Genomic DNA, 27,948 nt, shown 5'->3' on the forward strand with positions numbered 1-27,948 from the left:
GCTTCAGAACGTGAGTGATGGGTTAGAGGCCCAACTGAAAAGTGCTCGAAATGAAATCGGCCTCAGCCCACCAAGAATGCCCTTCCCTTCAATGTCAGTTATGGATATACCTCAGATCGCATTGCAGCAGCAAATATTCTTGTTTTCCCCCTGGATAGAAAGAAACTACTTGAAAGGCTAGTTTTCCTTTGTTTTACTTTCAGGCACCTGCTTTTTCCTTTCTTTCTCCCCATACCTTGCCCTCCATAGCAGCCAATAGAGTAAAAATAATATTCTTTAGCATCAGCCGGAATCACCTTGGATGATACTAAATACTAAAAACCACGTGGAATGATACTGTAGGAAGAAAGTGAGGAAATATGGTGGTAAATCGCTTAGTGGAAAATAAGGCAAAATCTCAAGAACACAGAAGTCCCTCTGTGACCCTCATTCCCTCCTTTCAAAGAAATCTTTGTTTTTCTCTGCGCAAATGTTTCAAGTATGATTTATCTCTGGGGATCTGTAATCCCCGAGGGACAAAAACTAAACAAGAGTGATAAATAAACATGACTTTCAACTCAACTCTGTATTTTTCACCAGTTCTTTGAAAGCGAAAGCTGCTGAACGATCCAGACGACACTGACGCTCGCTTCTCGGGACTGTGTGGGGCCAACTCCTGGAGAGTCGCAGCTGGCACCCAGCACTGCCGTTTCAGAGGAGAAAGTAAAGCCCAGATTACACACTGTATGTTTTTAAACGGTGGCCTGCACCAAGTTTTCTAAGGACACCCAAAATAAAAACCCAAGATCTTCTTAGACAATATTCTGGTTACTTCTCAAAAGTTGGACTAACTTCTGTCTCGCAAGATTATGGAAACTGTGCCCTGTGAACAGCTCCATTAAAACAAGACTTTATCCATAAAGCATTTGATGTTGTCCTGAATGTAAACCTACTGGTTTACTATGGTCCAAATAACCACAATTTCAAATTTTAAAGAAAATAATGATAATTGAAACTGCTGTACATCAATATCTATGGGATATGGTCATATCCATGTTCAGAGCAAAATCCATGGTCTTAAGCACTTATGTTAATTAATAAGAAATAATGAAAATCAATTCATTAATATTTAAATAAAATAATTATGGAAAACAAGTAGATTAAACTAAGGCAGAGGAATTGATTTAACAAAGCTAAAAATTAGAAATAAATTAGAAAAAAATAGGGATAATAAATGAATCAAAGAGCTGATATTTGGAAAATAAAATAAATATTTACATGACTATTAAGCTACTCAAGTACCCACCTGCACTTTACATAGTTATTACAATATTACTGACTGTGTTCCCTGGGCTGCACTTTACACCCCGGGGCTATTTTGTAACTGCCAATCTGTCCGTCTCAGTCCCTCCCCTTTTTCACCCAGCCCCCCAGCCCTCCTCCTCCCCGGCAACCATCAGTCTGTTCTCTGTGTCTATGAATCTGTTTCTATTTTGTTTGTTCATTTATTTTGCTCTTTAGCTTCCACATGTAAGTGAAATCACATGGTATTGGTCTTTCTCGGTCTGGCTTATTTCACGTAGCATAATACCATTTCATTCTTCATTTTATCTCTAACATTATTTTCTCTAAGACTCAAATATAATCACTTTACTCCCCCACTTAAAAACTGCCAGGGTGCCCCTTATTGTCCATAATAGCAATTTTCAACCATTTTTACCTCACTGCACAACATAATTACTAAAATTCTTCGGCACACCAAAAATTATATTTTTTGCTGATCTCACACACACACAAAAGGTATCATTTTGATGCACTCACATCAGACGACGATTGTTGTGTTGGCTGTTGCTATTTTTTTATTTGACAATCTAAGGGAAAAGAGGTCAGGCCCCTGACTAAATAGTCAGGTATTGCATGTCTTAAAAATTCTTGCGGCGCGTGGGTTGAAAATCACTGGCCCAGAAGGAAAAGTCCGAACCTCTTATCGTGGCTTAGGGAGCCTTTCCCTGCAGCGAGCCCAGCCTGCCGCTCGAGCTTGTCTCCTGCCGCCTTCCCAGGTGCGTGGCCTGCACTCCCTCTCGTTCATCCTGCCCAGTTTTGTTCTTGCTGTTCTTTCCCCTGGGATGCCTGCCTCTGTCTCCCTTTTCTACTTGGTATATTTGCATTTATCTCTCACCCTGCTGAATTTTGACCCTGCTCAAGTATATATTTATTGTATAGATTTCCCTGAATCCTCCAGGCAAAATTAGGTGTTCTGGGCTCCTTACTTTCATAGCATTATCTGTCTATCATTATCTGTCTATCTATCTATCTATCTATCTATCTATCTATCTATCTATCTATCTATCTATCATCTATCTATCATCTATCTATCTATCTATCTATCTATCTATCTATCTATCTATCTATCTATCTATCTATCTATCTATCTATCATCTATCTATCATCTACCTACCTATCATCTATTCGTTTATCTAGCTATAGCATGTACTCCCTTTAAGATTCTATTTATAAATCTCCCCCTAGACTTAGACTTTTATTTATTTCAATATCTTCAGCAGGCTAGCACAGGAACTTTCACTCAGTAGATTTTTAATAAAATGGCTTTTGAATGAATTTATTATTTTTTCAGAGCTTTTGAATAGTGAAATAAAACGCTTTCTTCTTCTGAAGGCTTGTTCCTGTCTTATAGAGGGCTGAGTTATATTTTAAACTCCATATTACAATTCAAAGTAAAAAGCATTCATTTATTTTCATTTTCAACTTCCTATTGTCATCATGCTGATGGGCATGACCTGATACTGCTGCTCTGTTGCCAGCTACGTCCCATAATTGGTCAGAAATTTCACCTTTTATTAACACAAGTGGCTACACCTTTGGCATGAGTTATTAAGTTCAGCATTCATGGCCTATATGGGCAGGAAAATTATATTTGGCATGCCTAGAAAAGTCAGACAATGATCTCGAAGTAGGTTAGAACAGAGTTAGAATGAGTGAGAGGTATTAAAATATGTAACATATTAGAGTTCATTTCCTAAAAGGAATTACCAGACCCAAAATCTCATCAAGTTGTTCTAAATATAGTGTCTAATTGATCTTACCTCTAGATTTTTAAGCTGCAGGGCAAAATTAGGAACTATGAATGTTGGAGAGTAACAAATTTTCTTTTTAGGTACTCATCCCTAACAAGCTAATTAAATATACTCCAAAAAATTTCTGTCCCGGTTAAAGGCCTATGAAAGAGAACAGAGAGAAATAGGGCACATTAACTAGATCTGGAATTGATAGAAAACACAAGTTTAGATTATGGAATTTCCACGGTATTGCTTTTCTAAATTTTCTATGCATTTTTAAATGTCCAGGGAATATAGTTATATCATTTACATGCAAAAATTTTGAATGTCTTTTTAAAATCATCTCTTAAATTCTCCATCAAGTACTTTTTAATGTAATTTCTGGTCTCTCTTGTCACATTTTGTTGCTGGGATGATTGCAGGGTTGGTCGGATCGACAGCTGATTGGGTATTTTAGATCTTTGATGATGTTCTAAATGGGATCCTGTCTTATCTGTTTTTCACAACAAATTCCTCCACTTATTCCGTTCTGAGAAAAACTTTCCTTTCTGGCTTTCTCTAAACCTTTTGCTTCCCAGTCCAGTCACTTTCATTAAAAAGATGGACTGTACTTATATTTTTTAAGATTTTTTTTATCAAGTCAGGTCTTTTATTTCTCCCTGCTCCCTTTTCACTTTCAAGTTGGGTGAATCAAATGGGTGACTCCAATGACTTCCTTCAGCTAAAACAGGACACACACACACACACACACACACACACACACACACACACACACACACGGCTGCGGGGGAGGGAAGGAGAGAGAGAGCCCGGTCAAGGTCAAGGCCACAGCCCTCTTAGGAAAGTCCCTGCGCTTCTAATCCTGGGAAGTACTTGACTGTATGGGAACCACCTCAGCTCACTGGATACGCTCCCTGTTGTAGCAACTGCCTCCCACTTTGCTATTGATTTATTTCTAACTTGCCAGAGGGAGCTGGCAGCTCAGTGAAAGGCTGGGATTCCCCAATCGATAGTCATTAGAACTGAAGTTGTTTACAGGGAAAGACTTTGGGGGTCAGGGTACGTGCCCTTAACAATAAAGAAAAAATAAGAGCTTACTTTGGAAATATAAACATAGCTCTCTTCAGGGAGCAGCCAGATTCAGACACACACACACACAAATGCATTTGCAAATGTCCCTTTTTGGTTTTTCCTCAGGCATCATCCTTGCCTCACATATAAGTACTTCCCAGGAAACATAAACACCAGGACTTCTCTGTGAAGGGTGTGGAGTTGGACAGCCCCCCCCCCCCCCCCCCCCCCCCCGTCTGTGTGTTAATATATTTGTTTGCTTCTTGACCTGAAGGAGGTAATTTGATTCACCAAGCTTGAAAGTGAAAAAAGAGCAGGGGGAAATAAAAGAACTGACTTGATAAAAAAAATCAAAGTGAATGGGCAGGGGACCATAAAGGTTAGAGAAAGCCAGAAAAGCAGAGATTTTTTCATTTCTTTCCAGAATGGAAGAAAGAATCAACACAGGGTGCTTAGTTGAAGAGTTTGCTGTGAAAAAGATGGCCTTGAGCAAATAGAGCCCTGCTAAATATCCCGAAATGATCAGAAGAGAACAGAGCACACTTCTATAGAATGAAATGACTGTGATTCACGACAGCACAAGTGTATTCTCACAAGTTTACTCTCTCCCTCCTCCTATTGTCACTCAGTTTTCCAGTTACCTTTGGGGCTCTAGCAGGGAGCAGGCTCTTCTAAGTCTGCTTAGTTAATACATTTTCTGAAATAAAATAGATAAAGTGCCCCTAAGAGAAAGAAGGCCCATGGTTTCCTGAAAGGGGCCCTTTTAGGTCTTAATGAATTAGCTTTGTACTTACTATCACCCTTGCCAACCTGGCCAGGAATCATATCAAGGGAATTTAGTGACTCAGTCTAACGTAATTGTCATCTAACTCAGGGGCTCTACCATAGACGCCTCCCCAACCCCTGGGATTCTGATTTAATTGATTAGCAATGGGGTTTAGGCACCAATACTCTTTTAAAAAAGGTCCCTCCCTGGTTGGTACCAATACACAACCCAAATGGAGAACCATTGACTAATGGGGTGAGATGTGGAGCCTGAACTGTGTTTCTAGGAGGAACAAGCTAAGAACATTTGACAGGGTACAAAACCCCCATGAGACCACGTGGAAGCCTGTGCAGTGGAGCTACATGAGTCTGCCAAGTCGTGTTTTCATTACATTAACAGCAACAGTAAAATCTCATTGATTCAGTGTTGCTCACTCACTAGGGGCCAAACAAAAGCTAAGGCCCTGGGGCCAGTGACATCTGTAGATGCTGAGATGCTGAGCAACTGTATTGATTTCCCTACAGATCAGTTAGAGAAGTAACGGTGGTGTGGGTGGATGAAGCAGAGATCTTTTAGTCCAGAAAGTATTTTTAAAGAATGCACCTTGGAAAGCCTGTTTAATTATGGTGCCTCCAACTGTATAACCCGAGGGATTTTTGTTTCCTTTTTAAGTAAACAACTGCATTAACAAGTTTTTCCTACCTATTTTAAACTCCTCTGGGCACACTTAGATTCGTCCACTCGGGTTCCAAGTAACCTCTCTGCTCAAATAATGTTGATTAGACGTTTATAAAATCTGACATCAAACCTTGACATAAAAAAGATCGTCTACAGATGAAAGAGTCACAAGGAAAAGAATTAGAAGGAAAGAGCACAGTTTTTTAGAGTGAGAAAGACCCTGGTTCAAACCCGGATTCTGCTGAGGGATCCGGGCAAGTTAATCTGTTTGCTTCCATTTCTTCATATACATAAAATAAAGTGTAGATTTTTTTTTCACTAGAATCCTGGGTTAAGAGAAGGATGCTAACCTAAGGCAAACTGTGCATCCCAGGGGGTGACAGGCAGCGAAAGGAAAAATGCAAGTGGCACTAAGGAAGGATGGGGGAAATAAGCAAGAGAAATGTCATAAGGTGAGGGGGCTTGGGAGAGCAGGGGCGCGTGGGCGCAGGGGGTGCTGCCAGTGTCCTGCTGTGGGGGGAATTTAGAGAGAGGAACCCGCAACCTAAGTATGTGCCCCAACCAGAATCAAACCCACAACCTTTTGGTCCATGGCCTATGCTCCAACCTACTGAGCCCGCGGCCAGGGCAGCCTTCTTCTACTGAATGGAAGACTATCATCATTAAACAAAGTCTTAGCTGAAAATTGTGAATGAATCATATCAAATGTAGCTTAAAGGAAGCACACTTGTGTACCTGAGATGAAGTTCCCCTTTGCAAACATGGATTTTCACTTCCATGAATACTACTGCATGTGTCCTATGGCTGGTAGACTTAAGATCTGTCTTGTCTCCAGCTAATTCCATCAGCAAGAAAGGAAGCAGGAAGCTCGGGACCTTTGCTTCTGTTTATATGTCAATTATCTGCTTTCATAATGTGTTCCTGTAGGGCCTTTGGTTCATTAGAGCTATAAGTATTTAAGAAAGTATTGGCTAAGCTAAGTTCCCTGGGATGAAATAAAAGAAATATATATAGTCTACTCATGCAGACATATTCTAACATACACTCCTTTCATCTCAAAAGGACTATAATAAAGACAGAATCCTCACACACTTAACTTTGGTAACAGAAGTGAGGGATCAGCATGTTGGTTAATGTGTTCTTGTTTTCCGGGAGAGGTCATTTTAACCACAGTTCAGTCCAAACAGGGATCTTTAGTGGAATAGCCACTTTTTCTTATTCTAATATGGAGACCCCTGGGCTATGATCTTCATATCTCTCTCATTCTCTCTCTCTCTCTCTGCCCCTCCCTCTGAATTTCTTCATATGAAAAGCCTTCCAAACCCATAACAATTAAATGACATTTCATTCTGTATGAGCTGAACATTTAATAGCAAAAGATAAAATTTCATGAACTCAGGACAATCCCAGAATGAAATCAATGACAAAAAATATATGGACCTGTCATGAAGATAGTAAAAAGACTGTCTCCCTTGTGAAATGATATTTTTTAAATGCCCTGACTGCAGTGTTGATTAGCCATTGAGAATGCCTGACAATGTTATAGCTCAGCCTTGCATAACCCCTAGAGGGAATTTCGCCCCCTATGGAACATTGGGCAACATTGGAAACATTTACGTCACAAACTGGGAGGGAGAGACATACGGAGGGTGACAGGGATGCTGCTAAAGTCTGACAGTCACCTGCATTAAAGAATTCTCTGCCTCAGAATGTCCACAGTGCCATTGTTGAAAAACCCTATCACTGCAGTCCTCAGGAATGCCAACAGATACAAGAATTCAAACAGAGAGACCAAGAGCTGAAAACAAGGGGTTGAAAACTGGTGTCACCATGTTGGATGTTGGGGTTGAGGAATCTGGCCATGGTGGGAAGAAGAAAGGACAGCCGAAGAGAAAAAATAGAGTAAAAGATATGCCAATCTATAACCAACATACAGCTATCCTACCTGGATTATACTTTCCTTTGGGAAGATTTAAAGAATAAAATTTAAATCTGTAGCAGTATTGGAGAAAAAAGGAAACACATGTTATTAATGAAACATAAATATATAGGAATTTCTGCAAAATAAGAAGCTTATGAAATAGAATTGATAGGTAGAGAAAACTATAACCTCAAATTGGATAGGATGGGACCTTAAGAAAACTTTTCAACCAGGACGGAACCAGTAAAGGAGGTACAGGGCCGTAGTTTTTAAACTTGGCTGTACATTCCAGTTTGAGCATCTTTTAAAGGTTCCAGTGTCCAAGCCATGCATTCCAGGCTAATTATATCACAATCTCTAGGATGGGAGTAACATTAGCATTTTGGGGACCTTCTCTAGTGATTCCAACATAAAGGCAAGTTTGAGGACCACTGGTGTAAGACTGTGGAAGCTGAACAACAGTCTATGCTCTAAAAAGAAAAAGTTATCATTACAAAATAGACAAGTAAAAGCCAAAAAGTCACCTTCTCCAAAGTAACTTAGCTCAAAAATATTATTTGTAAACATTTTGTCTATTACATTAATTTCTCTTCCTAAAATTTCATCAGGAAGACGCTTTAAAGGTGCAGTTCATGGAAGAGAAACTATGAATTGAAAGTCACTAAAAGAAGTGATGTGAAGACAGAGAGGTTGATAACTAAAAAAGGAGATCTAGAAACTAACGAGATTTCAGTTGTCCACTAAGATATAAGTTCCCTGAGAGTAAAACCTTGTCTCCTATTTACTACTGCATTTGCAACCCCTAGAACAGTGCCTGGTGCATAGATTTGCTGTATAACACTGTTTGGAGTAGCCCTGTGCAAGGGAACACAATGAATATTAAAGGCATAAATATTCCAGTTGCTAAAAATATTATGTCTGCAGTAGAGCAGAAATACCCTACAAACCCCACCACAACCTGTATGACTTGTTCTGTAGAGCTTGAGTCGCTTCCAACTTTATACTCACCAAGTAACCTTCTAGCTGCTAAACTCACTTCCAGAGGTGGAGTGTAGTAAAAGATACTTGAATATTCCAGTTATTAGAACTTTGTACGCCCATTTGTCAACTAACACTTTGGTGTTCAGTTTCTCGAATCATTCTCCTACGAGTGAGGCTGTATTGAAAAACTTCTCAAAGCCTTACAAGTCCTTGGTGAATTTAGTGCATTGAAGTTCCAACTATTCAAAGCTAAAAGCTAAACCCTACAGCTGCCAATCAAGGGACAGTTGAAACCTTATCAGAAACGTGTAGCCAAACACTTTCCCATTTCAAAACAACGACAAATTCTGACTTCAGGGGCCTGGGCCAGCAGCCAAGGTGACGAAAGCTATTCAGTGATCAAATGTGCCCCAGCTGGGACGAGCCAGAGCTTCTACCGGGGGAAAGCTGGGTTTTAGACAATCCCTAACTCCACAGTATTGTACATATTGCTAAAACTCTCACTTGCTAAGTTTCTTTCAAAAATAAAACAAATATTTTGGCCATATCTGTTTTTCAGGGATGGGGTTTGAGAATAAGAAAAATATCACCATTATGCAGTACAAAGGGACAGTTAACAGTCAAGAAAAAAGTATCTTCTGCCAGGGTTTCTTGGTAAGTCAAACTCAGTATATCTCAAAATAGAACGTGTGTCCTGTTCCCATCTCTAAAATCTTGCCTCGTCATCCCAACTAATCTAGCTCGTTCGGTAGTGCTTGTCGTTGCTCTTGAACCTAACAGGCAGATAGAATTGGAAAGGTGTCTGAAAGGTGTCTTCTGAAAGGTGTCTTCTATCTGCCCTTCTTCTTTAGGCACCAAGTCGATGTATTATGAAGCCCTATCAATTATTAAAAATAATTCACCTTTATCTTTCCCTTTCCTCTGCCAGCATCCCTAAGTCTTCACCAAGACATGCCTGCGTATAGAACATAACAAATAACAGATCATGGAACTTACGGGTTTTATTCATTAGTGTACTGTAAGCCCGCCAACTTATGACTGTATTTTTTATTTTTTTAAATATTTTTTTAACCCTCACCCAAGGATATTTTTGCCACTGCTTTTCAGAGAGAGTGGAAGGGGGAGAGAGAGAGAGAGAGAGAGACTTATGGGTTGCCTCCTGCTCATGTGCTGACCAGGGCCGGGGATAGCGCCTGCAACCGAGGTATGTGCCCTTGGGTGGAATCGAACCCGGGACCCTTCAGTTCATGGGCCGACGCTCTAACCACTGAGCCCAACTGCCTAGGGCCTGATTTATGATTTTATATTTTTTGTCTTATTTTCTCCATTGAAAAAACTATTTCTTTGGGACTGAGACCTGGTAATCATGAAATCAGAAAACTCTTAGGGTTAGTTAGTTCAAATAAGATGAGATTATATTTAGGTAACATTTTTTGGACTTACTACAGAATCTACCTTTCTAACTCAAAAGTCTTATATCTGCCAAATATACATAGACCGTTTGTCCCTGTTTTCAAACACTGTATTAATTATCTAGTGCTTCAAACCTGGAGCTGGAGGACCCACTTCTGAGATAATTCACTCTCTCATTTTTTCCCAGGTGGGGCTCTACATGGGCTGCTTGAGGATCCCCCCAGTCTGGTGGCTGGCTTCTGCCGGGTGAACAACCTTAGAGCAAGCAAGGAAAAAGCCGGATTGTCTTCTATGATCTGCTTTAGTAAGTCACACATCTTTATGCCTTTGGCTTCACAGGGTAAGTCCCGCTTAATGTGGAAAAGGGTTACACCGTAGTGGGGGTGCCAAGAGGCAAAGATTATAGGATTATTGAAGGCCATTTTGGAGGATGGGTACAAAATCAACAACTAACTTTCCTGTGTGTGTGTGTGTGTGTGTGTGTGTGTGGTCATCAAACACTTCTGTGGGTCACTATTTCATCCTAGAATTTCCAATATTACAAATGTGTCCTTGATTTGAAGAGTAACTTCTAGATTGGCATTTAGAAAAACATTAACCTAAAGCTTTGTACATAGAAATACAGAAATAGAAATGCAATAAATTGCTCATAATCACATAATCCTAAACATCCAATTTGAATAAAGGCTACAGCAAATTTTTTCCCTGGTCTCACATGTTTATATTTTTTGATATACCCTCTCATTTTGTTTCTTACATGACGGGGGGAAAATCTAGGGATTCATAATCATGGGCTCTGGTTTCCACTTGCCATTTGAATTTGAGACCTTAAGTGAATTGCAGATTCCACTTAAGCTTTAATAACCTCGTCGTCTTTGCCATTCAAAGTGTGGCCCGAGGACCAAAAATAGCACCATCACCTAGGAGTTTATTAAAATTGCAAATTGTTGGACTTTTGTCAGACCCACTAAATCAGAATCTGTGTTTTTAACAAGATGCTAGGTGAGTAGTGCAGGGAGTGTTTATCTAGAAGCTACTTCACAGGCTGTGAAAGCTGCTGTGTCATATTTTTCACCTCTGTAAAGAAAACCATCTATCAGCATTCTCTACATAGTGGATGTCTCTGAACACTGTTGGCTGAGTGACATCATCACGGCCTCCCCTGCAGGACAGTCTCTCTTTGTTTTTCCAAGGGAAAGGCAGTGACTCATTGCCAGTTACCTCCGTGAAATGTAGTGAGCACATCAACAGAGCACAACGTGGGAAACGTTTTTACGCTTTTGTGTTCCTCTCTTCTAATATAAGTACAAAGGCATTAGGCTCATAACGAATGGCCTGGTGAAAACCTTCCCACTCTTTAAACGATAACATTTGCAGTTTTCATTGAAGAACACAGGTTTCCCAGCTCCCAGAATGAGCGAACATAAGCAAATCATCGCTTCGCTTCTTGAGTCCCAGGTGTCTCATGAGTAAAATATGGGTCATAAGAGTAACTCATAAAGCTTTTCTTTTTACATTTTTTTCATATTTACAGTCAGTAAAATGTACAGACTTTAAATGCACAGCATGATGGGTTTTAATAAACATATGCACCTGTGTAACCACCACACCAGTTAACACACAGAACATGTCCATCACCCACAAAGTTCCCTCGGTCCCCATTCAGTCAATCCCCTTAGGAAGAATAGATAAGAGTTTCGTAGATAATATTCCTGAAGTTAGAGCTGGAGGGGGGACTTCATTTTAGAGATGAAAGAGCTAAAATATACCTAAGTTCTCACAGCTAGTGAGTGGCAGAGCTGAAAACTGACTCTAGGATAGTGAATCTCACCTAGTTCTCTTTTCTGTAATTTGAGAAATAATTTAAAGAGTATACAGTATGGCTTTCATCACCATAAATTATTTCTGCCTGTTGTCAAACTTCGTGTAGATGGAATCATTCCATTTGCACCCTTTGACTCTGGCTCTCTTTAAGCAACAGATTCTGAGATTCTTCCATGTCATCGTGTGTGTGAGTAGTTCTCACAGGGCTGTGCTGAAACTTAAATAAAACATATGTAAAAGTAGATTTCCCACAAATACTTTTCAAATATGAAAATCAAATGAGGGTATTTGGAGGTCCTAAAATTTCCATCTCTCTCTCCCAGATACTATGGAATTGGGAGGTAAAACGTCATCCCCCCTCCTCTGGATGACTAATTTTGCAGCCTGTACTTAGATTTCCTGATAAGTTCCTGAGATGTCTATTGTAAATAAAATGGACTGAGCTCTCTTCCAGTCAGAACATGTTAACTGATAATATGATGGGTTTTCTTTTGGCTCGGGGGAGATGCCAGGCATTGACAATTATCCAATCTGATAGGAATTTTTCCTGGAGAGCAGTAAGCATCTAAAAAAATCTCCTGTCTGCCCATTTTCACTGTGGCAGCATGTAATTATAACAGCCCTAAATGAGAACTTTCTGCTTACCAATAGAGTTGTACTACTTTGAGACAGAAGACTGATGTCTCAGCCACAATAATAATGAAAGTTTATTTTGAGAGTCTCACCAATACTTTGACATTGAGATGAGGTTTCAACTGAGGTCACTAAGCTGTGATCCAGCAGAAAATAAGAATAAAGGGCTTGGCTGAGATTCTGTGGCCAATGTGAAGCAGATAATTGAGGCAATTACTTGGTAAATTCAAGCCAAAAAGCACACTAAAGTTAACGGCGTTGTTCAATGCTAATGGTGCCCTGATGTAGGGAACCATAATTATGTGTCACTGTAGCAACGATGTTTAAACATGTTTCTCCCACTGGTCTTAATTTCAGTTCGTTATGAGAAAATTTACATTCTGATATTTTTCAACATTGATAGGCACTTCAAGTTCAGATTTAGAGATGATTTTAGGCATACAAAGATGTAAACCTAATGTCTTTTATCATTTACAGTTTTTTAAACTTCTGGTGGAGTCTAAAGAAAATTGGCAAGATATTATCTTTGACACTGAGGCCAAGGAAACCCAGGACCAGAAGAAAGTAGAGCTTATTTTCCTGGTGTGGAGATGTGTTCTTAGGATTGGAATTGTTGACTCGGAAGTTCTCCTAGGCTTAGGTTACCTTCAAGAGTCCACCCAAAGGGACAGAAGAATCAAAAGCAATAATATGGGCAAAGGTAGACGAGAAATCAGAACAATGTATGCCCAAATGCTCACAGTAGCATTTAGAGACTTGCATACTTGAGCAACATTGAAATATTATGTCTCACCAGTTCACCAACAAAAATTTTTAAATGATATTAAATGTTGGTAACACAGTGGGGAAATGGAAACTTTCATTTATGTTGCCGGTGAGAGTGAAGAACATTCATTCATTCATTCATTCATTCATTCATTCATTCATTCATTCATTTTGAAGAGCTTTTTTGGCACTAGCTGTTAGATTAACAGTGTGCATCCCCTCTGACCATGCCATTGTGTCTCAAAATCTAGCCAGAGAAGCCTTACATAACTCCCTGAAAAGGGTTACATAAGGTTTGTTGCAGGAGACTACTACAGCATTGTTAGCAACAAAAATATATGGGAACCACCTAAGTGATGTCCAAAAGAAGCCTGGTTAAAACAAAATATGATATTTCTATACTCTGGAATGCTAAAAACACTGTTTAAAAAGATGGAGTGGTTCTATATAGAGTCCTATAGAGAGATTTCCAAGACATGTGAAGTTAACAAAGTAAGTTGAAGAATAAATATATAACATATGATACCATTTCCATTATTCCTTTTTAAAGAAAACACACATACAAAACACTGTATTTCCATAGGTACAACTATGTACATTCAGCACACAAGCAAATGAGCAGAAGAACATGCACAAAACCTTTAACTATTGTGATCTCTGGAGAGGAAGCTGGACCAGCAGACGATGGTATAAGAAAAGTTTAGCCATGTGCGTATGTATTATTTGATTTTGTTAGCAAAAAAAATAAATAAAGTAAAATAACCCGAAGGAGAAATAGTTCTATAAACCTAATGTGTTACTTTGTATTTTTCACCGAAATGTCTGTAGAAAATAATATTTTCCCCTGGAACTGACCTTTATACTCAATGTGAAGAATACAGTTGCAGAGTTATCATCATTTAATGGGATGTTGTCTGGGTTTTCCAGCTGGAAGGATGCTTTAATATCTTTAAACATAAAAAAGGAAAAATTTGAAAAATCTTTCACCATAAAATTCTTGGCATTTGCTAAGTGCCTTACAATCAGTTATTGGTTATTTCCTTCCCCCAAAAGACTATTAAAACACTTTGTAAATGTAAAAGACTAACACTTCTCAGAAATTTTAACACTTCCCAGAAAATATAACATTGGCATAAGTTGCCACACAATAATATCTTGTTAAGTACATTTCTACTCACAGCTGCCATCACAGCACATACCTCCTCCCTACACCTGGGCCTGCATGACCTACCTTCCCTCTTGCTTTGCACACCTAACCTTGTTCAATTCTTACTGCGAGTCTATGACGGACTTACTACTACCCCCATTTCTAAATAAGAAACAGACTCAGCAGGTTTGATAACTTGCCCCTTGCTGGGTTTATATAACAAATTAGTTATGCCAATTTACATTCCCACCACCAGTTTAAAAGAGTTTCACTTGTTCTACATCCTTGCCAACATTTAGTATTGTCAAAAAAAGTTTTAAATGTTATTGTCACTATATAGTGGCTTCACATTACAGTTTTAATTTTCATGTCTCCAGTGCCTATTGAAATTGAGCACATCTTGTATGTTTTATTGGCTATTTGAATATCACCTTTTGTTCAAGTCATTTGCCCTTCTTTCCATTGTTGTAAGGTTATTTTATCTGGGAAAGACTTGGGACTCCTATTCTCCAAAAAGGGCTCATTAACAACATTCCTCCCCTGGTCAATCATCTACTTCCACTGATTTACAAGGTGTCCGAGCCATCTACAAGGAGATTTGAACTCTGCTCACTGATAGGATTCGGACATATCCAAACATCTGATAGCCTGAGGTGGTCACATGGAAGGCAAGTTACAGAAAGGGACAATGAGACTCTATGACAAAATTGCTTTAAAATATCTGGTACAATAAGAAAGACTCATGAATAGAAATTAAGAATCCAAGAGGAATGTGGACTTACTGTAGAGGGACACCTGCTATCTGAATTCACCCTAACCATGGTGGCAAATGTGTTTTAAGAGCTGCATCTGGGAAATAAAGAAACTGATTTACTATTATAATACTTTTGGGGAAAAGCAAATTTGCAGTGAGGCATCTCTTTATCCTAAAATTAAAATGTGACAAATTGAAAAGTAATGTCCTTTTTATCATGCAACTTGACTATAAACTTGACTATCAAGCTTTGAAGCACAATGAAAATATTACGATTTCCCCACATATTTTATTTTGAAAATTTTCAAATATAAAGAAAAGCCGAAGGACTGTTGTATTAAACACCCATATACCCACTTTTAAGAGAATGCAATTAATATTTTACTATACTTGCTTTTATTCATATTGATCCATCTATCCCTCCATTACTGTGTCTTACTTTTGACCTATTTCAGAGTAACTTGGAGACATCAGTGCACTCCCCCAATACCTGTGCATGCATATCATAACCAAAACTCCAGTATTGCAATTTTACCAATGTAAGTTGAGCGAGATTCCCAGTGCCCTGGCATCTAGTGGGGATTAATGGCTAAGATGATTGAAAAAGGATTGTGCCCTCCGAGCTGAGGAACTGCATGGGCATGGGGCACTAGAATCTTTCCTCAGCTAGTTCCAACAAAAAGGGCTGGTTCCTCAACAAGTGAAAGTAATGTCCCTGGTGATTCCTAAAGATGTAAAAGACTTGTAGTCAAACACATGGGGCTCAGAAACATAGAGATTTAGATATTAATGTTAATAGAACCACATCTGTATTCATTGGCTTGCAAAGCTTGCTTACATGAGGTTATATGTCTCATCTCATCTCTCAAATTATAGAATAAATTAAGGGACAAAGCTTGAAATAGTGTAAAAAGTAGGAGATTTGGGGCCAAAGAGATCTAAAGCACGAAAACTGGTTTGGGCAAGTGTTTAACTTTCTGAATCTCTGTTTCTTACATATAAATGGGAATAGTAATGAGTACATGATAGAATTGCAGTAAGAATTAAACAAGGTCATATGTGCCAACCCATGAGTACAGAGCCTTGAAAATAAGAGGTAATCCATCAATTGCAGTTGTAATTATTTTTCTAGTGTTACTTTTATTTAAAAAATAGAATAAAAAAACATTTTGAAGGTGGGGTCTTAACTCATTTTTTTCCCCATGTTGGTTAAGAGTAGGCTCTAATAAACAAGGACCACGTGGATAGAGGAAAAAAAGAATCCAAATGAACCTGTGTATTAAAAATTCTAGTAGCTAAATCACACACTTCTGTCGCCACATGGTGAAAATGAGAATCTGGCTTTACATGTATTTGTCTTTGCTGAAAGCCACGTTAACATGTGCTCCAACCCTAATATTCCATTCTACCATTGAGGCCTTATTAGGTGGTCTCAAGAAGAAACCCAGTTGAAAGATCATAAAATAATTACTCTGCTCATGGAAGAGATGTGGTGCCCGTAACTTCTCTCATCTTCCCTGTGCTCTGGAATTACTGTCTCTGGCAAAGTGGCACTTGATTCATTTTTGTGCACATTAGTTTCCATCGAATCAACAACTAAGTATTTCTTAATCACTTCCATTTGCATTTTTCTTATATTTGGAACTAGTGCTGGGTACAGAGTAGGCTGAGAATCACTTACAGAAATGCTGTAACTGATCTGGTGGCCATTGGTTGTGGCCTTCTGAGGACAAGCCTCTGAGACAGAGCAGTAGAAATTCAGGCAATTTTGGTAACTTAAACAAGAAGTGTACTTGGAGCCTGACCATAGGATAAGTCACTGAAACTCTTTGTGTGGCTTTAAACATGGAGCCATTTACAAAAGCAAATAATTCTCAGGAGAATGAAGGAGGCCAAGATATTCTCAACTCCCAGTCTTTCTGATTCCTTACAACAGCAAGAGAGAGAGAGACCCTAGGGCATGTTAGTGTAGAATAAAAAGAATGCTTAAAGGAATGTAACCAACATCTCTCATAACAATTATATATTAATGTATTAGATTTAGTGCTAACTACGTAGAAACAGATAATGGGACTAAGAAGTGAATGTTTTACAATTTACCTCCTCTCCCTCGTTCTCTAGATCCCGAGCAGGACCCTGCCTTGCTAAGTGATCTGAGTTTTATGTGATGGATCACTACTGTCCTTGGAGTAGTGTTTCAAAATATTTTTGCCTATTCATTTTATACCCTTTATTACAATCCTCTCATTGGAATGTGTGACTCCATTATTTGTTGTATTAAATTTAGTTCCTTTGAGATCTTTAAAGTATTATGTCTTAGAATATTTGGGAGTCCCTGGATCGCTGAGAAATTCTGACTTCAGAATACTAAAGTTAAGCACCATATCACTCCCTTCCAACAAAACAAAACAAAACAAAACAAAACAAAACAAAACAAAACAAAACAAAACAAAACAAAACAAAACCGAAGCCTTCCCTACTGCTTTTGCTATTAAGGATTGTGGAGTGTATGGTAATGAGGTTGTGGAGTCTGGGAGAGACGGGGGAATATATTACCATAAGAGAGCTATAAAACCTTGGAGCGCTTTGCAGATGCCACCGCCCTGGAGCCACCCGCGACCAGCCATGGGGAACCCTACCGTGTTCTTTGAAATCGTTGTCGATGGCAAGCCCTCGGGCTGCGTCTCCTTCAAGCTGTTTGCAGACAAAGTACCAAAGACAGCAGAAAACTTTTATGCTCTGAACACTGGGGAGAAAGGATTTGGTTACAAAGTTTCCTGCTTTCACAGAATAATTCCAGCATTTATGTGCCAGGGTGGTGACTTCACACGCCACAGTGGCACAGGCGGCAAATGCATCTATGGGGAGAAATTTGAAGATGAGAATTTCATCCTGAAGCATACGGGTCCTGGCATCTTGTCCATGCCAAATGCAGGACCTAACACAAACGATCCCAGTTTTTCATCTGCACTGCCCAGACAGACTGGTGGGGTGGCAAGCATGTGGTTCGGCCCGGTCAGAGAAGGCGTGGGTCTGTGGCAGCCATGGAGCGCTTTGGGTCCAAGAAAGGCAAGCCCAGCAAGATCACCATTGCTGACTGTGGACAACTCTAATAAATTTTACTTGCATTTTATCTTAACCACCAGACCATTCCTTCTGTAGCTCAGGAGAGCCCCCCTTCACCCCCATCTGCTTGGAATGTTCTATAATCTTCGTGCTCTCCCCACAGTTCATTGGGTTCCATATTTTCTCTACCCCTTCCAAGTCTAGCTGGATTGCAGAATTAAGTTTATGATTATGAAATAAAAGCTAAACAACAACAATGAACCATAGAGAAGGTTTTGCTTTTTAGAAAGGAGCTTAAGATTTTGCACCATTCACAGATCTGGTGTTGTTGAAGAATTGGGAAGGCAATAAAATTCCCTAAGATTCTGTAAATGAGAAAGTTATTTGTCTCCCATGACCATAGAAGGGAAGTACCAATAAAAATCAATAGCCTTGTATTATATTTTTGCTGGGTTTCAATTTTGGTTCATTTCTGTTTATTTTGTTGGGCCTTTTGGGAGAAGGGAATTAGGGTGTTTTTTTTAATCTGAAATTCCCAGACAATTGCATCAGCTCTTGTTGGATTTTATATATAAAAAAGTCTGTCTTTCCAGAAGCATAGAAAGAGTGGTTTTGAGAAACTTAAAGAACACTGCTTGCCCACTGACGAGACCAAAATTCCTAGCGTAATTCTTTCTTAGAAAAACTTCTCAATTCTTTTCAAAGCTATTATTTAGCCTCTCAAATCTTATCTCTCTGATATTTTTGTTTGTTTTTACAGTCCTAAATTGTTTATTAGGTAAGAATTTTACAAACATTACTTATATTAGCGGTAACGGTGGAGCTGGAGAGTATTGCGCCTTCTCCAAGCTGCACGGCGAGAACCACCAAGAGTGTGGTGGGACTGGTGGCCCTTTCCAAGGCCACGGCTCTTGCGGCCTGCAGATGTCAGCCCTCGCATCTCCCTGTGCTTGTGGACTGGCTTGGTGATCCATTGGGTGTCAGGATTCCTTCTGATAGCCTTATGGAATGGATCAATGAGGGTAACCTCGAAGAATCTGTACGTGGAATCTTCACCAACCCAGTAAGAATTCAGGACTCTCAGAGCCCCACAGTGGCGTCCAGCTCGCTCCTCGGCAACATACTGAAGGCTTCTAAGGCGTCGAGCAAGCTTTAGCTGGCTAACACCATGATGGACAGGCCTGTCGTAGGTCACACCCTTAACTGGGTGTTTGTGGCCACCGCAGCACCCACAAATCCGGTATATGACATTACCAAAGCCCGAGGAAAGTGATCATTAATACTCATAGGCACTAGTATTATACTAGTCATTTCATTTCCACTCTGAGTATTTTGGACTAATTTGTACAGAACTATTTCTTATTTTCTTGAAGAGTTTTCCTCATTAATATGGGGGAAGAGGCACTTTCATTGACACAATTCAATATTATAGGAAAAGCTGATGTCACCGTGATTACCACAAATTATAGGAAAGATGAGCAGAGGCAAAAGTAAGTAATTAGGGTTCAAAATGAGGTTCCCCCATCTTTATTGTAACTTCAACTAGAAGTGCAGACACATGGTTACTGAAAGAAGCTACCTTTAAACCAAGGGCCCATTTTCATCATTTTTGACATGTAGGTAATATAAAAATATCTTATTTTTATATGAAGATATAATATCACATAATACAGAGTTTCAAATACTTGGGTTCCAAATGATCTCAAATAAAAGAATAAGCCCAGCTGACATGGCTCAGAGGTTGAGCTTCGACCCATGGACTAGGAGATCAGGGTTTGATTCCCGGTCAGGGCACAGGCCCGGGTTATGGGTCGATCCCAGTAGGGGGCGTACAGGAGGCAGCCGATCCATGACTCTCTCTCATTGTTGATGTTTCTATCTCTATCTCTCCCTTCCTTTCCCTAAAATTAAAAAAAAAAAAAAAAAAAATTAAAAAAAAAAAAAAAGAATAAATCTCTTCCTACTGGAAACTAGAAACCAATCATTTTGTAAGAAAGCCAATTATTCAACCGGGGCTGCTGTAACGACTCTCAAGTCTCTAGAGACAATATGCAGCTGAAAACAAAGGCAATTAAGCTAGACCTAGGTGCATCTATGGCTAAATTTTCAACTCCAAAGGTGAGGTCCAAGAATAGAGAGATGTCTGGTGTGTTCTGTTTGATTTTCGTAAGTTTGTTTGATGAAGAGTATCTTTGACAAGCGTAACAGTGGAACCCCCTCTCAGCTAGAAACCAAAGATAATTTATTTCAGGGAATAAACTCTGGAAAGACACTTCATTTTTCTGGGCTTTAATTTCAGCTTCCACAAAATTAAGCCTCTGAACTCTATAATTACTATCCTTCCTCCCAGCCCTGATTTTCTATGACAACCCTTAAAACTCTCTTTAAGCTCAAATGATTTACATTTTTAGTACTGATCCTGCAAGAGATCAGTCAGTAGCATCATAAGTAATGGAACCAAGTCAAACTGGTGGCAGCCTGGTAAGCAATCCTGGCAATAAATATTTTAAATCTCAATCAGGCTGCAAAATTTAAAAAGAGCTTTCATTCTTATCATTTCAGTGGCGTTTCCAGTTTCCTAAGACTTCACTATTACAAATAACAGGTCCAGAAAAAAAATTATCTGATTTAGGAGACAGGGTGTTATCCATGATGATTCACCATCTTTATGGTCCTTTTGAAGGAGTGTGTAGAACTGGTGACAATGGCCAACTTTGGCATGAAAGTGAGCTTTTCTTTCTATTAATATTGCATTTTTTGCTTCCTGGCAATGTGGTAGTGACACAAGGAGGGCAGGGCAGGTGTTAAAGTTTGATAACATGTTTTTCTACTGTTATAACTGAATAAGCACTCAGCCTTCTCTCTCTTTTCTTGTACTTTGAGAAAGGACCAAATGGTGTGATGAGCAGAGTATGGGCTCCAGAAAGTGACCTGTTTCAGATCAACCATTTGCTAGAAGTGTGGTTCGCATCGTTGCACAGGCTCTCTACGTAAAGAGTGTAACAATCCCTTAACAGCACTGAACAGACCTGTGTGTGAATGTGTGTGCATGTCAGTGCTTGTATGTAAAACCCTTATAATGCATTGACTTAGTGCCCTCTTCCTAAATAACCTCATGAATTCTCAAAGTTGAAAATGCCCCAAGTCCCCTAGAGGAAGAAACGCATAAACCTGGGCTAACCCCAGGCCTACTTTACTAGCTAGATGATCTTGGGGAAGTTATTTAAGCTTCAGTTCTCTTACTTACATAAAATGTGTGTTTGGTAGGGGTGACCTTTGAGCTTCCCAAAATAGCTCTCCAAATCATAAGCAGGGGCCATTTTTCATCAAAAGGACATAGCACAGTGTCTTAAAAATAGTAGGTGCTCAGTGAATATGAACTAATTTTGTATCCCCTGCCACAGGGCCCAAACAGTGTAAAAATCTACTCTAGTTAGACTGCTGGTCTCCCTCAAGACAAAAGCAAAAAGAAATGAGAAACACAGGTTATCGTCCATCTCCTGTCTTGTAAAATATAAAACCTTTCATCTATTTTGGGTCTCCACCGATTACATTAAAGCATACTTTTCTCTGAACACTCCTCCAAAGTGTCAGGCACTGGACACTCTAAATTTTTGAAGAGTGGCTATTTTTACCATTCTTTCTTTCTTCCTCTCTAAATAGTGCTATTCACTTTGTCAAGTAATTTTCTTAATAAATTCCCCTGAAGTTCCATGCAACAAAAAAATGACAGTGAGTCAGGAGATTATGTCTGTCCACTGTATTCTTAGCCGCAGAATAACTACAGAGTGATTAGTGACAAGGAGACCAGAATGAAAATTAGATAGGGTCTCTGCCCCAATGCACATGTGGGCTGACAGGCAAACATTCATGCATTCATTTCACAAATGTTTATTGCGGACCTATTACGTGCTTGACACGGGAGAAATAACGATAAATAAAACAATAGACACGATCCCTGTTTTCATGGAGATTACTGCTTAGTAGGGAAGGCCAATACTATTTAAGTAATCACGTTAAAGGATATCTAAACTAAGACAAATGCAAGGAAACAAATGAAATACAGTTCCATCAGTATAATAAAGGGGTCTGATCAAGATCAGAACAGAAGCAGGAGGCACGTCCTTGAAAAAGTAACTTGTGCTGAGATGTGTTGGGTGGGGAGGAGTTAGCCAGGCGGGATGGAGAGACGTGGCTGGCTGTACTAAGGTTATGTGGTAGGAAGCATGCAAGGCGTCATAGGTCATTGTAAAGATTGCGGTCCTTATGTTCAGGTTAAAGGTGAAATGGGAATGCTTTGAAGAAAGGGAAAGCTTTGAAAGAGAAAGCCCAGAGTTGATGCAAGAAGCCTGGATTGTACACTGTTGTAATCTCAGTGAGAGATGACCGTAGCTTTCTCTAAGATAGTGACGATGGACGTAAAGAGACACTGACATATACGAGATGCTCCGAATGGAAACGTCTGCGGTGCGTGGGGGGGGGTTGGTGGTGCTGGGTAAGGGAGATCAGGGAGGGAGAGGAAGATGCCAAGGAGTTTTCTGATGTGTTCAGCTTAGCCAAAGAATTCTAGAAGGTGACTAGGTCTGAGGAGTGTATAAACAAAAGAGAGAAGGAATCCTCAGTGATATCTGGTTCCTAAGAAGGGAAAGAGGCAGAGGTAGAGAGATTAGATTTAGATAGGATTAGGGCCCCCTTCTGTAGCGTAGCAGGTGAGAATTAGGACACAGTGAGCACAGGTGTAGGCAGGTCTGCAGGTGTGACATCCAGAAGATAGATGTGCCCATAAATTCCCTTCATATTTCTGTGACTGTAGGAAGTTAATTCACTCATTGAGAATGGTGGGTAGATACAGGAGAAGTGAATATTTGAGAATAGGTTAAACCTTTTGAAACATGTGGACTGAGTTGGTTAGAAAAATGTTATGTACTGTTGAGAGACCATGAATTGTCAGTGACACCAGTCTGCCCGGCTTTGTGGCTTCCCCCAGTGCCACTTGGTTGCTCAGGGGCAGGTTCAAAGACAGTGCATTGAGATTCCTCTCAGGGTGAGGTTTTGTCAGACTGATGCTACATAAAGGTAGAGACAAGGGGCTTCAAAGCGGTGGCGAGGCAATGGTTTACATGATTAACCTTGGTGTCCAAACGGAATGGTTTTCTTTTCTTTTCTCTCAGCATACGGTTGAATGTAACATTTAACAATAATGTGAACACCCCATCCCCACCTCTCCTACCCTTACCTGGTTTCAATGGGTCAAATAAGTGAAGGGATAAAGCCATGCTTTATCTCTCTTAAGATTCCACTGCAAGTGCTTATTTAGAGCTTTGCAATTCACTGTAGTCTGTCAGTGGCCTTGGGTTAAACCCGACATTTCTGCGCATGGTGAGTCAGAAGAGGTGATTCTTTACCAGCCATGCACATCTGTATGACTCTAAACACTCTCTAGCTCATTTCTAGTCTACACTTATTCATTAATAATAGGCCCAAGCAAAAATGTGCCAATCATTTTACCCGAGTAATCTCATCCCCATTTCACAGATGCAGAAATTGAGTCTCAAAAGGATTAAGCAACTTGTCCAAGGATATACAACAAGTAAATGTCAGAGCAAGACTGATAACCAGGAGTCCATATCTTGTCTACATAACTAAATATTTTCAGATAAAATAAAGTGTAAGTAGACTCTTCTCTTAGATACAGAAGACCACTATTGAAATGATGATCACTTAATTCAGTGTTTCCCATGGTCTGATACAAAGACTGTGCTGGGATTATATGGATTAAAGCTGAGGCTGCCAGGCCTTCAAGTTTCTCTCCAACCCCAGTTCTACCACCACCTCCTATCAAAATTAAATGTCAGTAGATTGAAGGAGAGCCTGGTCACTTGCAGTTGTAATAAGCTTTCACACATTAAATTTTCTTCAGTACGCTGAAGTTGACCTTTCTTTTGAACACTAAAATTTGAAAACCACTGGCTTAACAGGAATCAATTTCTTTTCAAACTGATCTAAAAGAGTTCTGCATTTGGGTACATCTATTAGAAAAGATTAATTTATCTTTACATGAAAACCACAAATCTGAATACATGGAACACAAACCCATTAAATTGACAGGGCAAGGGAGTCCAGAGGTTCGGATTTAAAGAAGAATGCTTAAGTGTTTTCATGTGAAATGGCAGGCAAAACAAGTTTTGCCTCTTAATGATTTTATCTGTTCACTCCCCTGCCCCTACCTGCCATTTCTTTGAAAAGGGGAGGTTGAACCACCTGCATCTATTGGGAACGTGCTCCTGCCACTTGATGGAAAACCCCCTTAGAAGTCAGAGGATGGAAAATGGCCTCTGCAAATGATTACAGATTGCTACGATTCCATTCCAAGGGCAGATGCCAAGAATCGTGACCGAAAGCAACATTCTTAGCCACAGGATATTTTCCCCGCTGTGCTCGTGTATATTTTCCAAAATGCATCATATGTCTCCAGTGTAGCCACAAACTGCAGAGACAGATTCTACTGCAGCAAAAGTACCTCCCCGGCTGCACCAACCTTTCTTCCCTGACCTTTGCCCCACCCAGCGACAATGGTTACTTGAAATTTCTCCAGTTACTTCTTATTTTAAAGCATCTAGGAAATACTTTGCAAAACTGTGAAAGCATGTATGAAACACTTTGTGGGAGTGTGAAAGGATGTGTGCTTTCTCAGCCCCAGACACAAAGGAAGAGTGAAGGCAGAGGGCCAGAGGAGGCATAAACAAAAGCAACCCCGCAGGGCCAGCCCTTAGCTTTAAGGAGCCCATGTACAGACCTGGGCTTTACCAGGCACTTGGACAAGCTTTGGCATCATCTCTCACCTGTTTTGATGCAGCTCCCCAAAGAGCTTGACCCCCAACCAGAAAATGACAGATTTGATGTTTGAGTATCACCCTAGGGCTTCTTCCCCTCCGGGGCACACTCTTTGCCCGTCTGAAAAGGATCTTCCTTTCTAATGATTGGCAGGGCTCAAGGAGCTCAATGGTAGCACTGACCCATGTAGACCTTATCACTCATGTTGGATAGGCATGTGGTCCTAAGGACCTCTGGGTGCGGAGATGGGTGAAGGAGCAGCTTAAACTTGCTCTAACCAGCACTGCTGTGCTCTGTTTATGTGCTTGTCTGGGTGGCAGATGAAAATTTCAAGAGCAATGGCCTTCAGCCACAATGGACTTGCATATAGCAGAACATGGATTGACCAGTGTCCCTAGAGACAGCAAAGTCATTTACAGCACTGAAGATAAAACAGGTGGTTTTCAATTTGAGTGACAGATTTACTTACTTAAAATTGACTGTTGATTTTTGTGACTTTGGTCTTATAATTTTAAATGAGAGTCACCTCCAGGATAATCCAGAAGTTCTAAACAGTTTTGGATGTCCCTCAGTGACATCCAAAATGGGTCCAAACTTGTGATGTTATGATATAACATATGATGTTAGAAAGTGAGATATAACACATCTCCATTTCACTTGAGTTGGCAAACTTATTAACCTGATAAACAGAAACACATCTCCAAACACAGTGAAGCTCTAGGAACAGAAAGTCAACCATGTCTTCAGCTGGGGGTTGGAAACAACAAAGGAGAGCCAGAGGAAAGGCTCTTATGACTTTGCCTAGGACCCACTCAAAGCACCTGATTCAAACTGAAAACTGATTCTGTAAACCCTATTTGTTTTTTATTTTTCACAAAAGCATAGGCATATCTAGCAGCAGGCAAATTCCATCACTCCCTTTCAGGAGGATGGTAGCACAGGCTCTTAGGGAAGAGAAAATAAATGGTCACCAGCATGAATATTTCATCACTCACTCCCCAGGCACCAGGAGAGCAGCATATACAAATTACACTGATGCGCTGCCAAGAGGAGGCTGCCCAGGGTTTTCAAGGTAGGAGGTTCCGGAAAAGCACTTGAAAATCCAGCCACCTCATGATATGATTTGAAGACAGCTGGAAACCTCCATAGGCATTTGAGAGCCTAAAAATGCACTCTGAATTTCAGGTGTCTACTTTTTGCTAAAATCAGTGCAGCTGCTGACTGGAAATGAATGACTGTACACACCCTTTCAGCTGACATTCTGATCCAAACCAATGATGTCACCGAAGGCCTGCAGCTCTCCCTTTGTTACTATTCTCAGAAATGCCCCCTCCCTCAAAAGAAATCGCTTATTCGTTGGTAGAAACAACAGGCAATAAATTATAAGGCAAGTGACTGAAAACAAGAATGAATAAAAAAGAAGGTACATGGGAAAAGTCACAAAATATTGTCTTTTATCTTAAATAAAGAGCTCAGTTCTCTCAACATAAATAATTTATGCCCCAAGCCCCTTCCTATCTAATATTTGTAGAGAGCTTTATATTTCATAAAATGCTTTTACAGACATTATATATATTGATTCCAATAACTATTCACTAAAAGTCGTCAGGACAGATATTTTCTTAGGAAAATGAGTCAAGTTCTAAGGCTGATTTGGGACTCTCAGTCTAGGGCTTTCTCTGTTATGATCCCTCTTCCAAGCCAATTGACAGATGGACTTTTACTTGGATAGTTTCTGTAGCAAGTGGTCCTTGTCCATGAGTAAAGAACAAGGGGTGCCTCCGAGTGGGTTTTGTAGTCTTGTATAGGTTAATCCAACTTGGAGAACCAGTTCCTGTTTAGACAGCCCAGGTTTGAATTCCAGATCCTCGATTTGCTAACTGTATGGCTTTGGGGAAAGTTACTTACTGTCAATGAATCATATTTTTTCTGTCTATAAACAAGAATAAATATAATCCTTTCCTGATAAGATGGAAGAATCAAATAAAAATGCAAACAAGTCATCTTAACACAGAGCTTGGAACTGAGTTGGTAACCATAAAAAAGAGCTTCGATGATGATGATGATGATGATTGTTATCATAAAACCCAACAGGGGTTGGCAGCCCAAGGCAAACTTTTATGTTGGCAATACATGCCTGCTACCTTTTGGGTTACCTTTTACGCAATCACATTTATTCAAGTTTTTATGCAATTCAAGTTTAACCACATTAGAGGAGTTCAAGTAGTTTTTAATTCCAGAGTCATAGTATTTTGTCCTAGAATACCACACACAGTATGATTCCTTTTGTTTTTAAGTTTAAAAACAATGTTTAGATACATAAGAAAATATATGTGCGACAGAACCATATTTTTTTCAAAGAGTGGAAATGATGAACACAAAAACAAAATAGTGATGATCTCTAGGAGGAAAATAAAGAGATATCATGGAGGAAAAAAACAGGATGATTAAATTGTTAATGAATTAGTTTTGGATTTAGTGTCAGTCTTGTAAGTGGTTATTATATTATTAAATAAATACATGATTAAATAATGCTCTACATATTTAAATGCTGAAAGTGGGTAATTAAGAATTTTAATTCGTCTATGCTTTGGATCCAGAATATTAAAATTAGAATTAAAAAGTACAAGATTAGTTCAACCTAATTTAGTATATTTTTAAAGAATGTATGTAAGGCATAAATTAAAAGGCATATATTTATAGAGAACATTAGTATTTAGCAAAGGAAACTATTCTCAAAAAACTTGAAATTTTTCACTTGCATAGCTCTGTTCTAATTCAGTGCTCATGTCATTGATACTGACTTTTTACTTATCTACGTGATGTTGTATCAGGGAGTGTACTTCCATAGAGCCAGGTGGGCTTAAACACTGCTAAAAATTTGCCCACTTAGGCAAAAGCAATTCTGTGAATTCTGAGATTCAAAATTCTCATTTCTAAAATTCCAGGGATGCCATATTTACTCTGTGGGCACAGCATTCTTTAGCTTAGGTCCTCTTAAATTTAGAGGTTTTATAATTTAGATGCACCCTAAAGCAG

At 39.5% G+C, this 27,948-nt stretch overlaps 1 protein-coding gene and 1 pseudogene across 1 annotated transcript; one reads left to right on the forward strand and one right to left on the reverse strand.

The window, feature by feature from the left end:
* Positions 1–10,670: 10,670 nt before the first annotated feature.
* LOC107526370 (peptidyl-prolyl cis-trans isomerase A pseudogene) lies at positions 10,671–18,122 on the forward strand (annotated as a pseudogene).
* Positions 18,123–18,880: 758 nt separating this feature from the next.
* On the reverse strand, positions 18,881–23,351 carry LOC148091416 (large ribosomal subunit protein eL15-like). Its single transcript, XM_087825103.1, has 2 exons — positions 23,312–23,351; positions 18,881–19,278 (listed from the first exon to the last, which is right to left on the reverse strand). The coding sequence occupies exons 1-2, from the start codon at positions 23,349–23,351 to the stop codon at positions 18,881–18,883; spliced, it is 438 nt and encodes a 145-aa protein (XP_087681229.1).
* Positions 23,352–27,948: the final 4,597 nt, after the last annotated feature.

Source organism: Miniopterus natalensis, chromosome 15 (genome assembly GCF_054644295.1).
Source record: "Miniopterus natalensis isolate mMinNat1 chromosome 15, mMinNat1.hap1, whole genome shotgun sequence".
Classification (NCBI taxonomy): Eukaryota; Metazoa; Chordata; class Mammalia; order Chiroptera; family Miniopteridae; genus Miniopterus; species Miniopterus natalensis.